The sequence below is a fragment of the Ptychodera flava genome, chromosome 12, assembly GCF_041260155.1.
Source record: "Ptychodera flava strain L36383 chromosome 12, AS_Pfla_20210202, whole genome shotgun sequence".
NCBI lineage: Eukaryota > Metazoa > Hemichordata > Enteropneusta > Ptychoderidae > Ptychodera > Ptychodera flava.
The window spans coordinates 7,706,487-7,719,521 of NC_091939.1; the positions used below are offsets into that span (position 1 = coordinate 7,706,487).

The window sequence follows — 13,035 nt, forward strand, 5'->3', positions numbered from 1 at the left end:
GTTACTAAACTCCAGCAGTAGTCATTCTCAAGACTTTTCAAGACCTTCACTGTCAACGCTGGATTTATACTGTGGACTTTGTGCAGCTTCAAGCCTGCAAGCCAAAGGACTGTTCATTCATCCGACTGACTGTGTACAACTCTGAGACTGGAGCTTTGCCGTCCCAGCTGAGATAAGTAGTCTGTACACTTTTAAAGCTTGTACTCTATCCCTGACTTAGCAATTAGTTTTATTTGTAATAAATTTGTTTAAACGTTAACTGCTGAGTTCACCCTTTTGTTCGTTTTCTCTGCACGTAACAAAATTGGGGGCTCGTCCGGGAGCCGAATATTTTGAGCCGTTTGACAACATTTTGCCTGCCTTTTCAAAACTACTGTATACTGTGAACTCAGCAAAATTCAATCATGGCGGAATTCAAGCCAGACGAATTAATGGATGACCTTGATCAGGACACATTTGATTCCCTCAGAAAAGACGACCTCATAACACTGGCCAATTTCCTTAAGGTAGAAGTTAAACGATCTATGCGCAAGCGAGAAATACAGTTCAAGATTGCAAAACATTTAGTTAAATCAGGCCATTTTGAGGAGTCTGCCTTAAAAGATTATGAGCCCGAGTCTACCTCTGAACTCAGAAAATTAGAATTAGAAATGCAGACAAATTTGGAGATCAAGAAACTAGAATTACAAATGAGAGAGAAAGAATTAGAAATGGAAGAAAGACAAAGAGAGAAAGAAAGAGAGGAAAAAGAAAAGGAAAGAGAATTAGCAGAACACCGACTGCAATTAGAAATGAAACGTTTAGAGCTTGGACAGTCAGGAAAATTCTTCCCTTCAGACAAGTTTGACATCACTAAGCATTTCAGGCTAGTTCCCCCTTTCCAAGAAAAGGATGTTGATAAATATTTCCTTCATTTTGAGAAAATTGCTCAGAGTCTGAACTGGCCTAAGGAGTCCTGGTCTATGCTTTTGCAGAGTGCTTTGGTGGGTAAAGCCAGAGAAATTTACATTCAGTTGTCAGTAGAGCAGGCTTCAGATTATGATTCTGTGAAGGAATTAATTCTCAAGGGTTATGAGTTGGTGCCTGAAGCTTACCGTCAGAAATTTAGGGATTGTGAGAAGGTGAAAGATCAAACTTACGTTGAATTTGCTCGAACAAAAGAACAACTGTTTGATCGTTGGTGTTCTTCGGAAAAGGTCAGTCAGAATTATGACAAATTACGACAGCTTGTTTTGATTGAGGAATTTAAAAGGTGCATCCGGAGTGACATCAAGACGTTTATCAATGAACAAAAGGCAGATACATTAGAGGTTGCTGCACGTTTGGCCGATGATTATTCATTGACCCACAAATCTTCATTTCTCAGCAAACCATCCCAGTCCTTTTCATACAGAAACAATGCAGGTAAATTTAACTCCTCCTTTTCATCCAAGAATTTCTCAAAGGAGAGTAGGAAATCAAATGACAACAGTTCACAGAGTTTAAGTAACACTTCCACATCATCAGATCCCAAGTCTCAATCTCCTTCTGACAAACAGTTTGGTACACTTTCTTGTAATTATTGTAAGAAAGACGGCCATTTAATGTCAGAGTGTTTCAAATTGAAAAGAAAACGTGAAGGTCAAAGTGGTCAAAGTGGATCTAAGCCCACCGGCTTTATTTCTTCATCGACTCAATTAGAGTCTAATAATGTGTGCAACACATTTTCTGAGGTTAAACCCCTCTCATCCCCAATTAATGAGGTCAAGGTCAATTCTTCTCAAGATAGCATTATGGGTATTTTCGAACCATTTATTCATGATGGTTTTATATCACTTTCTAGTGATTTTTCTTACGCTACCCCTGTCAAAATTTAAGAGATACCGGGGCTTCCCAGTCTCTTTTGTTGGCAGATACCCTGCCGTTTTCTGAAAAGTCATTTTCAGGTTCTAAAGTTCTTATTAAGGGGGTAGATTGCAATGACTTTATTCCTGTTCCTCTCCATAATGTCTATTTGTCTTCGGACTTTGTTTCTGGACCTGTGGCTTTAGGTATTAGGCCTTTTTTGCCTTTTGAAGGGATTCACCTTCTTCTTGGAAACGACCTTGCTGGGGACAAGGTCATTACTAATCCACTTGTGACTGATAATCCTAGTTTAGATCAGGATCCAGAGCCAATTGAACAAGAGATACCCGATTTATTTCCTTCATGTGCCATTACTCGAGCCATGTCAAAGAAAACTTCTGAGAATCAAAATACTCTCAAAAATAATGTCACAGATGTTGACTTAAATGACACCTTTCTCAGTCAGGTGTTTGACACGGATCATTCCGTTATCCCTCGTGGATTTGAAACTTCCAGTAAAACTTCTGCTGACCAAAGTCAGACATTTTCTAGATCAAATCTCATTGCAGAACAACACAAAGACCCAGATATTTTGTCTTTGTTTGACAGGGTAGATGATGAAGATAAAACTTCAGATAGCTCTGTTTCCTATTATACAAAATCTGGTATTCTCATGCGTAAATGGAGACCTCCAGATGTCTTGGTTGATGACGACTGGGCTATAAAACATCAAATTGTGGTTCCAAAGCCCTATCGTGCTGAAATATTGCGCCTGGCCCATGAAACGCCCTGGGCTGGTACTTAGGAGTCAGGAAAACTTATCATAAAATTCTCAGTCACTTTTATTGGCCTAATCTCAGGCAGGATGTAGCACATTTCTGTAAAACTTGTCACACATGTCAAATGGTAGGAAAGCCAAATCAGACCATTCCAAAGGCCCCTTTACAACCAATTCCTGCATTTCAAGAACCATTTAGTAGGATACTAATAGACTGTGTTGGGCCCCTACCAAAAACAAGATCAGGAAATGAGTACATGCTGACAATAATGTGTACATCAACTCGGTTCCCCGAAGCCATACCACTGAGAAATATAAAGACAAAGACTATAGTGAGAGCTTTAGTCAAATTTTTCACTTTATTTGGCCTCCCTAAATGTGTCCAGTCCGATCAAGGCTCCAACTTTATGTCTGGAATTTTCCACAAGTAATGGATCAGCTAGGCATTAAACAGTATAGGTCATCCGCCTATCATCCAGAAAGTCAGGGTGCTCTTGAGCGATTTCATCAAACTTTGAAAAACATGATTAGGACCTACTGTTTTGACACAGAGAAGCAGTGGGATGAAGGAATTCATTTTCTGCTCTTTGCTGTTAGAGAGTCAATTCAAGAGTCTCTTGGTTTTAGCCCATTTGAGCTTGTATTTGGACATACAGTCCGTGGCCCACTTAAGCTCGTTAAAGAGAAATTCCTGTCTGACGACGATGATTGTCTGAATATTTTGCAATATGTGTCAGATTTTCGTACAAAACTCTCTAAAGCATGTGAATTAGCCAGAGAAAATCTTGAGTCATCTCAGCAGTCAATGAAAACCAGATATGATAAAAGCACCTCAAAACGGAAGTTTGAACCAGGTCAAAAAGTTCTTGTTCTACTTCCAATTCCTGGCAAACCACTCCATGCTCGTTACTTTGGCCATATCTAATTGATAAGAAATTGAGTGATTTAAATTACATCATAACAACACCTGACAGGCGAAAACAAAAACAGCTATGTCACATAAATATGCTTAAGCCATATTTGGATAGGGATAATCCTACTATAACTCAGCCTGTCAGTACCGTCAGTTCTGGCCATTATGAAGATAGTGATACTGAAACTGACTTGAGTGAAAATACTCTAAACTCAAAGCTGGGCTCGGTCAAGCTTCAGAACTCAGAAATCCTGGAGAAGCTGGAGTCTACAAAGTTGGCACACCTCCAGCCAGAACAACAACAACAGGTGAAAGAACTGCTCCACGAATATAAACACCTGTTTCAAGATGTTCCAACGAGGACAAACGTCATCTATCACGACGTTGATGTTGGGGACAGTAAGCCTGTAAAAGAACATCCATACAGACTGAATCCAACAAAAGCAAAATATCTCCAGGAAGAAGTCAAATACCTGCTGGACAATGACTTTATTGAACCCAGTAAAAGTAACTGGAGTTCGCCGTGCATACTTGTTCCCAAATCAGATCACAGTTATCGTATGTGCACGGACTTTAGGAAGGTCAACACTTTAACAAAGACAGACACTTTCCCAATCCCGAGGATTGATGACTGCATCGACCGAGTGGGAAAAGCCAAGTATGTGACGAAATTTGACCTACTGAAGGGATTTTGGCAAGTCCCTCTGACGGATCGTGCTCGTGAAATATCCGCCTTTGTTACACCAGACGGATTGTTCCAGTACAAGGTGATGCCATTCGGAATGAAGAACTCTCCGGCAACGTTCCAACGGATGATCAACGACGTCATATCCGGGCTAGACGGATGTGCAGCTTACGTTGACGACGTCGTCCTGTATAGTGACACCTGGGAGGAACACATCAAGCTCATGCGGAAGTTCTTTGAGAGACTGAGCAAAGCAATGTTGACTGTCAACCTTGCCAAATCTGAGTTTGGTTGGGCGAGGGTAACTTACCTCGGACATACTGTAGGACAGGGTGAGGTAAAACCTGTTGATGCCAAAATCAGTGCCATTTCAAGTTTTCCCATACCAAACTGCAAACGACAACTGATGCGCTTTCTCGGTATGGCTGGTTACTACAGAAATTCTGTCCAAATTTCTCCACAATTACTGAGCCTTTGACTAACTTACTTAAAAAGAAAGTAAAGTTTGTTTGGTCAGAGCAATGCCAACAGGCATTTGATACACTTAAAGCCATACTGCAAAGTGCCCCAGTGTTGTCTGCACCAGATTTCACTTTGCCATTCAAATTAGCTGTGGATGCTAGTGATACGGCTGCTGGTGCTGTTTATTGCAAGAGGATAGTCATGGTATAGATCATCCTGTTTGCTATTTTTCACGCAAATTTAACAAATCCCAGAGAAACTACTCTACAATTGAAAAGAGTGTTTATCTTTGATATTAGCTTTACAGCATTTTGAAGTTTATGTTACTTCTTCAAATCAGCCAATAGTGGTTTATATTGATCACAACCCTCTTGTTTTTCTGCAGAAATTCAAAGGCAAAAATCAGAGATTGCTAAGATGGAGTTTAATGTTACAGGAGTTTAATCTTGACATTAGACATATCAAAGGCAGAGACAATTAATTGCAGACTGTCTCTCTCGTATTTAGAAATTATTGTTGTTCACTTTCAAGAAATTTTATTGTTGTTCACTTTCAAGAAATTTTACTTTAGAGTAAAACAAATTTGAGTACTTAAATCCTTTTCAAGATTACATTTGTAAAAGAAAGATTTTTCTTTGAAAAATTTCTTTTTTTGAAGAGGGGGTGTGTTATGTAGGTCATTTCCCCCACACTCATCATGACCTGAGTTCAATTAGTCTAGAACATTCCCAAGTCACTGCCCTTGATGACCTCACAACCTTGAATTCAATTAGTCATGTTTGGAATGTTCTGGAAAGTTGATTAGTTGTGTAAGGAGATAATTTTAGAACAGTAATTAGCATGTCATAAAAGTTCTAGATTGTTCTTACATGCCTTTATAAAAGGACGTGCACAGCTTCCAGTCAGACTTTTGGGATCGTGTCTCTTGTGTGTTACTAAACTCCAGCAGTAGTCATTCTCAAGACTTTTCAAGACCTTCACTGTCAACGCTGGATTTATACTGTGGACTTTGTGCAGCTTCAAGCCTGCAAGCCAAAGGACTGTTCATTCATCCGACTGACTGGTACAACTCTGAGACTGGAGCTTTGCCGTCCCAGCTGAGATAAGTAGTCTGTACACTTTTAAAGCTTGTACTCTATCCCTGACTTAGCAATTAGTTTTATTTTTGTAATAAATTTTGTTTAAACGTTAACTGCTGAGTTCACCCTTTTGTTCGTTTTCTCTGCACGTAACAGAAGTCTGTTTTATTTGCTATAAGGACCTGTCACAAATACGAAAAAGATTTTTGGGCAATGCCTTGTGTGAAATCTGTTTTATTTGCTAGAAGGCCATGTCACAAATATGAAATAGACTTTTAACTGAAAAAATATTTGGACGCAACAGCTGTCACAGTCATGTGTTGAAGGGTACCGCAAAATCACGATTTTGAGACCCACGAACATTTTTATTAACCATGTCTTTGTTTAAGTCATATGCCGAGCCTAACTTATACATAACCTGGTTGTGGGGTATCATTAGCAAAGCGATTTATTTTTCTTTAAGGTGAACTTTTGTAATATACAAATATCCTTTACAGTTTTCATGAAATAGGACCAAGACTTACCTAATACCTCAAAAGATTACATTTCAAATTACGGCTTATCTTATGTTTTACCATTTGCTTTTGCTCCACACAATACAGAAGGCAATATAATGCTTATATGAAATCCGTTTAAGTGAACTTAATATAATTTAGTCGCCACTGGGATCATGTTTCTAGGGGTACACAGATACGGCAAATTTTCTGAAACATATAATTTTTTATCAAACACGTCTTTATGAAAGAAGTCAGCCAAAATCATAGTCACGGATGATCTCAAAATTATTAATTATCGTTTCCAAACTTCATAAATTAGAATAAGTGTCTAAGATATGTCATATAGCTTGGCTTTCTTCAATAACAAAAATAGGGATATGTCCAATATTTAGCTGCTCTAATGATAATTTCTAAATTTCATAAATAAGCAGAAATTTAGCTAGCCATTCTTAGATACTTTATTCCTGGATATATCCGATATTTGGTCGATTTCATTATCGTTTCTAAACTTTATAAATTGGCTCAAGTTTAGCTGGCATTCTTCAGTAAAATATTTTCAGGATATATCCGATATTGAACCGATCTAATTATCGTTTTTAATATTTACGAATTAAATCAAATGATGTTCAATAGTTTAAAAGCATGTATCTGATACTTGATCGATCTCATTATTGCTTCTACATTCAGTATACTTTATAAAGTAGTTCAGATTTAGCTGGGCTGACATGTTCAAAACGTTCAAAATTTGGTAATAGCCTTTCTGTTATTGTATGTCACTGAATGTGCAAATGATTTATTGTGAATACAAAACTGCGTAAATTCTCTGAGATTTATGTTTCAATCTTGACTACAGTGTCATTGTTTGTATAGGAAGGTTCCCATTTGATCAGATAATTGGCCAGCCAACACTACCTTGCTTAGGTCTTGGGTGTATGTGTCAAGTGGATAACAAGAAAATAATTGGCAAATATTTAGGATTGTCGTTTAAACTTGTTGTCTTAGCCCATGTAAACACCATGGAAAGGAATAAAATACTCTCAAGCTGACTAGCTATGCAAAAGCAAGCAGAGATCCAAGGAGTGCCAAGCCCGGACGTGACGGACAAAAGTGCAGGATTGTGTTTTAGCTTTACTTTCCCTACCTTTCATGTTTGTTAAGACAAAAGAAAGTGGAGTAATACAATCTAATTTATGGTACCATGTTTTTGCATTTCAACAACAAGTTATGTACGACCAAGAAATTAGTACCAAAATATACGATGTTCAAAATATTATAGGCATGAATCCATATATATATTTATGCAATAGACCATCGACATTGAAATAACTCTAAAACCAATATCTAAATCATGAAATAGATATCAAATTACAGAAGATAAGTTTCATGTGAAATGAATTATGAAAAGTTATGTATAAAATATAGTACATATAGCCGAAAAATAATACAAAAATATGATCTTGTTCTCCACGTGGTCAAATTTTAAACGGCCGCACTTATGTACTAATTGCAGTTACATGATAAATCTCTAACATTGACAATTATGGGATTATATAAGAGATTTCCCCCCAAAATGTTATTGTTTTTAACGTTAAAACTAGAAGGGTTGTTATACAGTAAATATTATTGTACTTTTTTGTATGTAGGCCTACGCGTGAATGTAGATGAACAAGAGTGAGAGATAGGGTTAAATTCCGCGCACAATTTTCCATGTCAGGCCTTGTGATTTAACACCCTGCAAAACTTGTCAATGGCTGACTTATAACAATTAGAAAAGATAATTAGTCAATGTCAAAATATTGCACATATTCAACATTTCTACTCAAGAACACTCCATCCATTGGAAGAACATGGAACAGGCTGTTTTTACACTCGGACGCATCATACCCTCCCCACCACAGCCATGGGCCAATCTAGGCCTATTTGCAAAACCTGGTGAGTGTCGCACGCACCAGCTACAACTCTAAAAATGCTTAAAACTGGTGCATCAACGATTAAAAATAAGAATAAAATAAAAAAACTCTGAACAATACCTTCTGATAGTCTAACTACACAGAACAGCTGACAGCTGATCATCGTATAAAACATTCAATTTGACAATTTTGAATCTTCCACTTTTGCCTTGTTTCAACCATATTGTCAATAATTTTATTAAGAGAACCCGTTTTTCTAGTAAAATGAAATTATAAAACAATAAAAAATGCAAATAGTAATCTTAATATGCATTTATGATGGTAATACATCCACTATTCACCACAGAATCATCCCTAAGAGCAGCAAATATGGGATTTTACAGTAATTGATGGTCGTCATATTTGAAAATGGCCGCCACACCAGAACGAGGCTCTACCTGTTAGGGATCGGTATTCAAATTGATTTTAAAACAATAAATATGATTTTAAAACAATAAATAATATGCAAATGGTAATGTTAAAAGGCATTTATGATGGAAATATGTCCTCTATTCACCACAGAATCATCTGTAGAGCAGCAACTATGGGATTTTATAGTGACTGATGGTCGCCATATTTAAAAATGGCCGCCACACCAGAACGAGGCTCAACCTGTGGTGGCTCGGTATCCAAATTGATTTATATTCTGATAATCTACATTCGTACCAAATTTCATGCTTTTATCACAAAATGCACAATTGTTATGAACATTTAGGTTATGCCGCACCACTATAATAGACTCTAACAAAAGTCAAAATAGTGGTATGTGCATCAGTATTTAACATCCAGCATTAAGCGTCTACTCTGACACGGAATATGTTGAAGGGCTTCACCGTACAGGGTAACTATGGATGCCGGTCAGTACATTGTTAACATGGCCTGCCAACTCCCCGGATGTTCCTATTCCAATCAATGCACTGATTTTTACTCATATCAAGGCAAATAATGATATCTGTGTTACAGTTGTGGTGGATTTTTCACATGAGGTAGCCATACAGAAATCTATCTGTGTGCGATAAACAGTGTAAGGAGATTGGTGATTCTCCTGTGAAACACTGGTCCTCCCTCCCTCTTCACTTGTATTCAACACTGTGGATGATTTCTGTGGTGAAGAGTGAAACAGTTTAAAGCATTGATAATTGACTTTGGCGACTTTGTGTAACTCGTAACATCTATCTATTCATCGTTTACATAATCTTTATAAAAGGGGCAAACTTGATTTCATTTATCATTATTTTAGTGAATTTTCAGAAGTCAGCTTTTAAGAGACATGCTGACTGAGGGGTTGACAAGTCCTGCCTTGAATCGTACACATTGAACACATAGATAAATCTGACAAGGCAAGACTGTAGAATGCTGGGCCCACACTGAAATGATATTACAAATCAACATAATCAAAGGGGATCAGTTGCTTTGCAAAGCTTTGGGAAGCCCCTTAAGAAAACCAAATTGTGTGTTCAATAAATGATTTGGCCACTCAGGTGCACCTTATTACCAATGCTATGACTTCTGGTATCTAAGATATGTATGCTGGTAAAACAGGAATTTAACATAACTAACACTAACACCTGCACAAACACACAGTGACCATAGCATCAGGTAGAGCACAGTGTGTGGAGGCACAGTGGGTAGATTAGAGCAACCTTACAGTATGCAGTGAGGTTGAGAAAAACTATTTCAAGGCTTGTATAGTAGAATGTGCCTCAGGGACAGATATCTGGACTCTCAAACTTTCACAGTTCTTTTCTGATCTACCACTTGTTGGGGCTTATTTTAAAGCTCTTGGCATGAGAAAAATTTTCACCGTCTTAGTTTTCTGCAAAATCAAAATTGTAATTTTTCTCCATAGAGTTAATACAGGGATGGCAGCCATTTTGAATTTCAAATAACGGTAAATCTTGGGTAATTTGTTTCTCTGGTGCCAAACTTTTCACAGTGACCCCTGACTTTTATTGTTGATTTTGAAAGAGAATGGTTCAAAGGTTTCTTGAGGAAATTTTGAGCAAAAGTTTAAGTCTTTCACTTTTGAGGCTCATAATACCTTAACCTGAGTCATCCAAATTTTTATTTTTGTCAACAGGCTTTACTTTACAATCTTTTGATGAAAAGTTGAAGACTAGATCTTGTTTTTGTATCCTATGTGTACACAGTATCTTCATTCATGTGAAAGATTACTGCACACTTTTTTCAAAGCTTTACCAGTACCACTGCTTTATTCATACAATACCCTGACTCACATTATCAGTGTACTGCAAATGTCAAGCTTTGCTTTTGTCACCATGAACCATACTGACAGTGCTCCTGGCGCCATTATACACATCACACCTGCAATCAATCATCTGATAATTTTTTATTTTCATTTGCCTGTAAAATTCACACATTCTGACCCATGTCTCTAGAATCAGTTAACTTGCTATTCACCTTTACTAGGCTGACCTGTTTTTGTGTTGACCATCCATGGGACATAATTACACAGTATGGAGGGGGTTACACTGTTCTCTATGTGAGTTCAAAGATAATGTAAGTATTATCTAGGGCTCTCTCTGATGTCAGTATAGCCGTAAACATCTGAGCATTTCCCTGGGAGCGTTGGAGCTTTTCAACAAACACTCTATGGTTGGAGAGCAGGCAAACCAACCATCTATACGCAGTAGATAGGCATAGCAATTCACACAGAGTTTACAGGAAAATACCATTAATTACCCACAAGTCTCCTTGATTTGTACCTGCGGATATTTGAATTCTACAACTTCTGTTCTTGAACAGATCATACTTTCATTGTGAAAATTATGATCAGATAATGAATTTTGCAAAAGTTATATGTTCTGGCAGCACTCATATTGACAATTCACAAATAAACTCGACCGATATTCTTGGTTTACAGGTATAATAAATATTGTATTTCACACAAGCTTGGAATGACCATCTGGAGTACCCGTAATTGTTTTCTCTGAAGAGCTAGCAGGCAATCCCCTTCCTTAGATCCGTTCTGAATAGTCACTGCCCTTCACACTTACCAAAAATAGATGTAACATATTTCCTTTTCAAATATTCTCTAGGGCTCTCCACAAAACCACTGGAAAATTTTACAAAACCAGTTTTTGAATGAGGATTCACGGCAGCCTCAAAGCCATGTTCAGAAAATTTGTGAAACTCCTCTCTGCATTTCTGTAGACAGAAGAAGATATGGAGCTCGGTCTGTCAGTATTTATCACAGTGAATTCTGGGTAATCACACGTACTGCATACAGGGTAGGCGAATGCAGACTGTGACTTGCACACAATTTTCTTTCTCAGAAGTTGTAAAAAAGACCTTGACACTATAGAGATCAGGTGATGATGCAAAAAGGTATCCTTTTATTTCTTCTGTCAATGATTCCCATACATGACAAAGTCTTTTCTTTTTAAGTTCAAAAGAACTGCTTCTTTTTACGATGTTCCTTGAGTTTTAAAAAGTTCGTGCGAAAAAAATGACCTATTTACTCATTTAAGTTGTTTTCGTAAAGGACAAAAATTATCACCTTGACAACATTGATTCCGAACATTTCTAATGTTTCATAAATGAGAGACAGATAAATTGGTATTTTGAAATGCTTCTTGAGTGACACTGCATACGCACTGCACTGACAATTATCTTATTCATTTACTTGCACATATCAATCTAGGAAAAGGAGACTTCCCAACACTCTTCATACAGCTAATACATAACATTACTTGAGTCTCTTTTAATTGGCGAAGGAATTTCTGACAATATTTGTTTCATCTGTTCTGTGATACGGTGATTGTAAATATCATAGTGAGTTCTCCAAGGTGTTCAGGCAGTGTACACTCTAACTCAAAGACTCTAAGAGTCTCTTTAAGGAATAAATTTCTTTTCCATCAGCCAAATACCAGTGGATATAATTAATCTGTGATATTTCCTGGCTCTATAGAGAACCTTCTTGGCTCAGTGATGCATTCATTTGGCTTACAGTTAAAGTCTTCCATTAAATTCTTTCTGATAATCTCATCAATAACCTTGCTAACAATTGAAAACAGCCTTGCAGGCTACTTTACTTGCACCATTAATTGCTCAGAAATTATTTGGGCATTTGAAACCACTGTTATTGTGTATTGTATGACAACATCAACATTCACGATGACTGACCTTCCTGAAGTTAATGAAGATGAAATCAAAACGTCAGCTGGTGGAGGTTAGTCCAACAAAGTAGGGGATCACTCCACACAGGCAAAATGGGAAAACATCACAGTATAAAATGTGCAGGAAAGAAAGTGAACCAAAACACAAAACAACGCCACTACCTGCAGGTCTTTTCGCAAAGCAGAATGAACTGCGCCATGGTTGGGGAAAATATACAACAAAACACACTTACAGAAAGCATCAATAAGTTTCTAACAATTTCCAAAATCACTGAGGTTACATGACAATGTTTTGGATGTGACACCTTTGTCTTGAAATGCAAGATTATTTCTGCTCTGAGGGTGTATAAATTTTCTAAGTTTTACAATAACATTGAAGAGAAAGATGCTCTACTCATCATGGTCATCATCATCATCATCATCATCATCATCATCTTCACTGGCATCGCTCTCCTCTGACTTGTCTGACGATGGAGGGGTGCTGAGGATTTCCTCCTCAGAAGGCAGTTCCTGTTATGTGACAAAAACAAAGAGGGAAATTGATTACTTTGAGAATTGTGACTCTTTTGACAAAACCATAAGGTAGAATGCACCTCAGGGACAGATTTTGGATTCAAATTTTTCAGCAATATTACTGACCTGTTGCTTGTGGGAGTTCATAATGAAGCTTAAGTATATAGAGGTTTCACTGACTAAGCTTTGTCAAAAT

General features: G+C 37.5%; 1 protein-coding gene across 1 annotated transcript in view; it reads right to left on the reverse strand.

Moving 5' to 3' along the window:
- Positions 1–11,515: 11,515 nt before the first annotated feature.
- The window catches only part of LOC139144876 (FACT complex subunit SSRP1-like), a 53,958-nt gene continuing 52,438 nt past the window's right edge, over positions 11,516–13,035 (reverse strand). Inside the window, exon 17 of the mRNA XM_070715696.1 lies at positions 11,516–12,836. Coding sequence (XP_070571797.1) covers positions 12,717–12,836 — 120 coding nt within the window. The 3' untranslated portion in view covers positions 11,516–12,716. The remainder of the gene's footprint in view (positions 12,837–13,035) is intronic.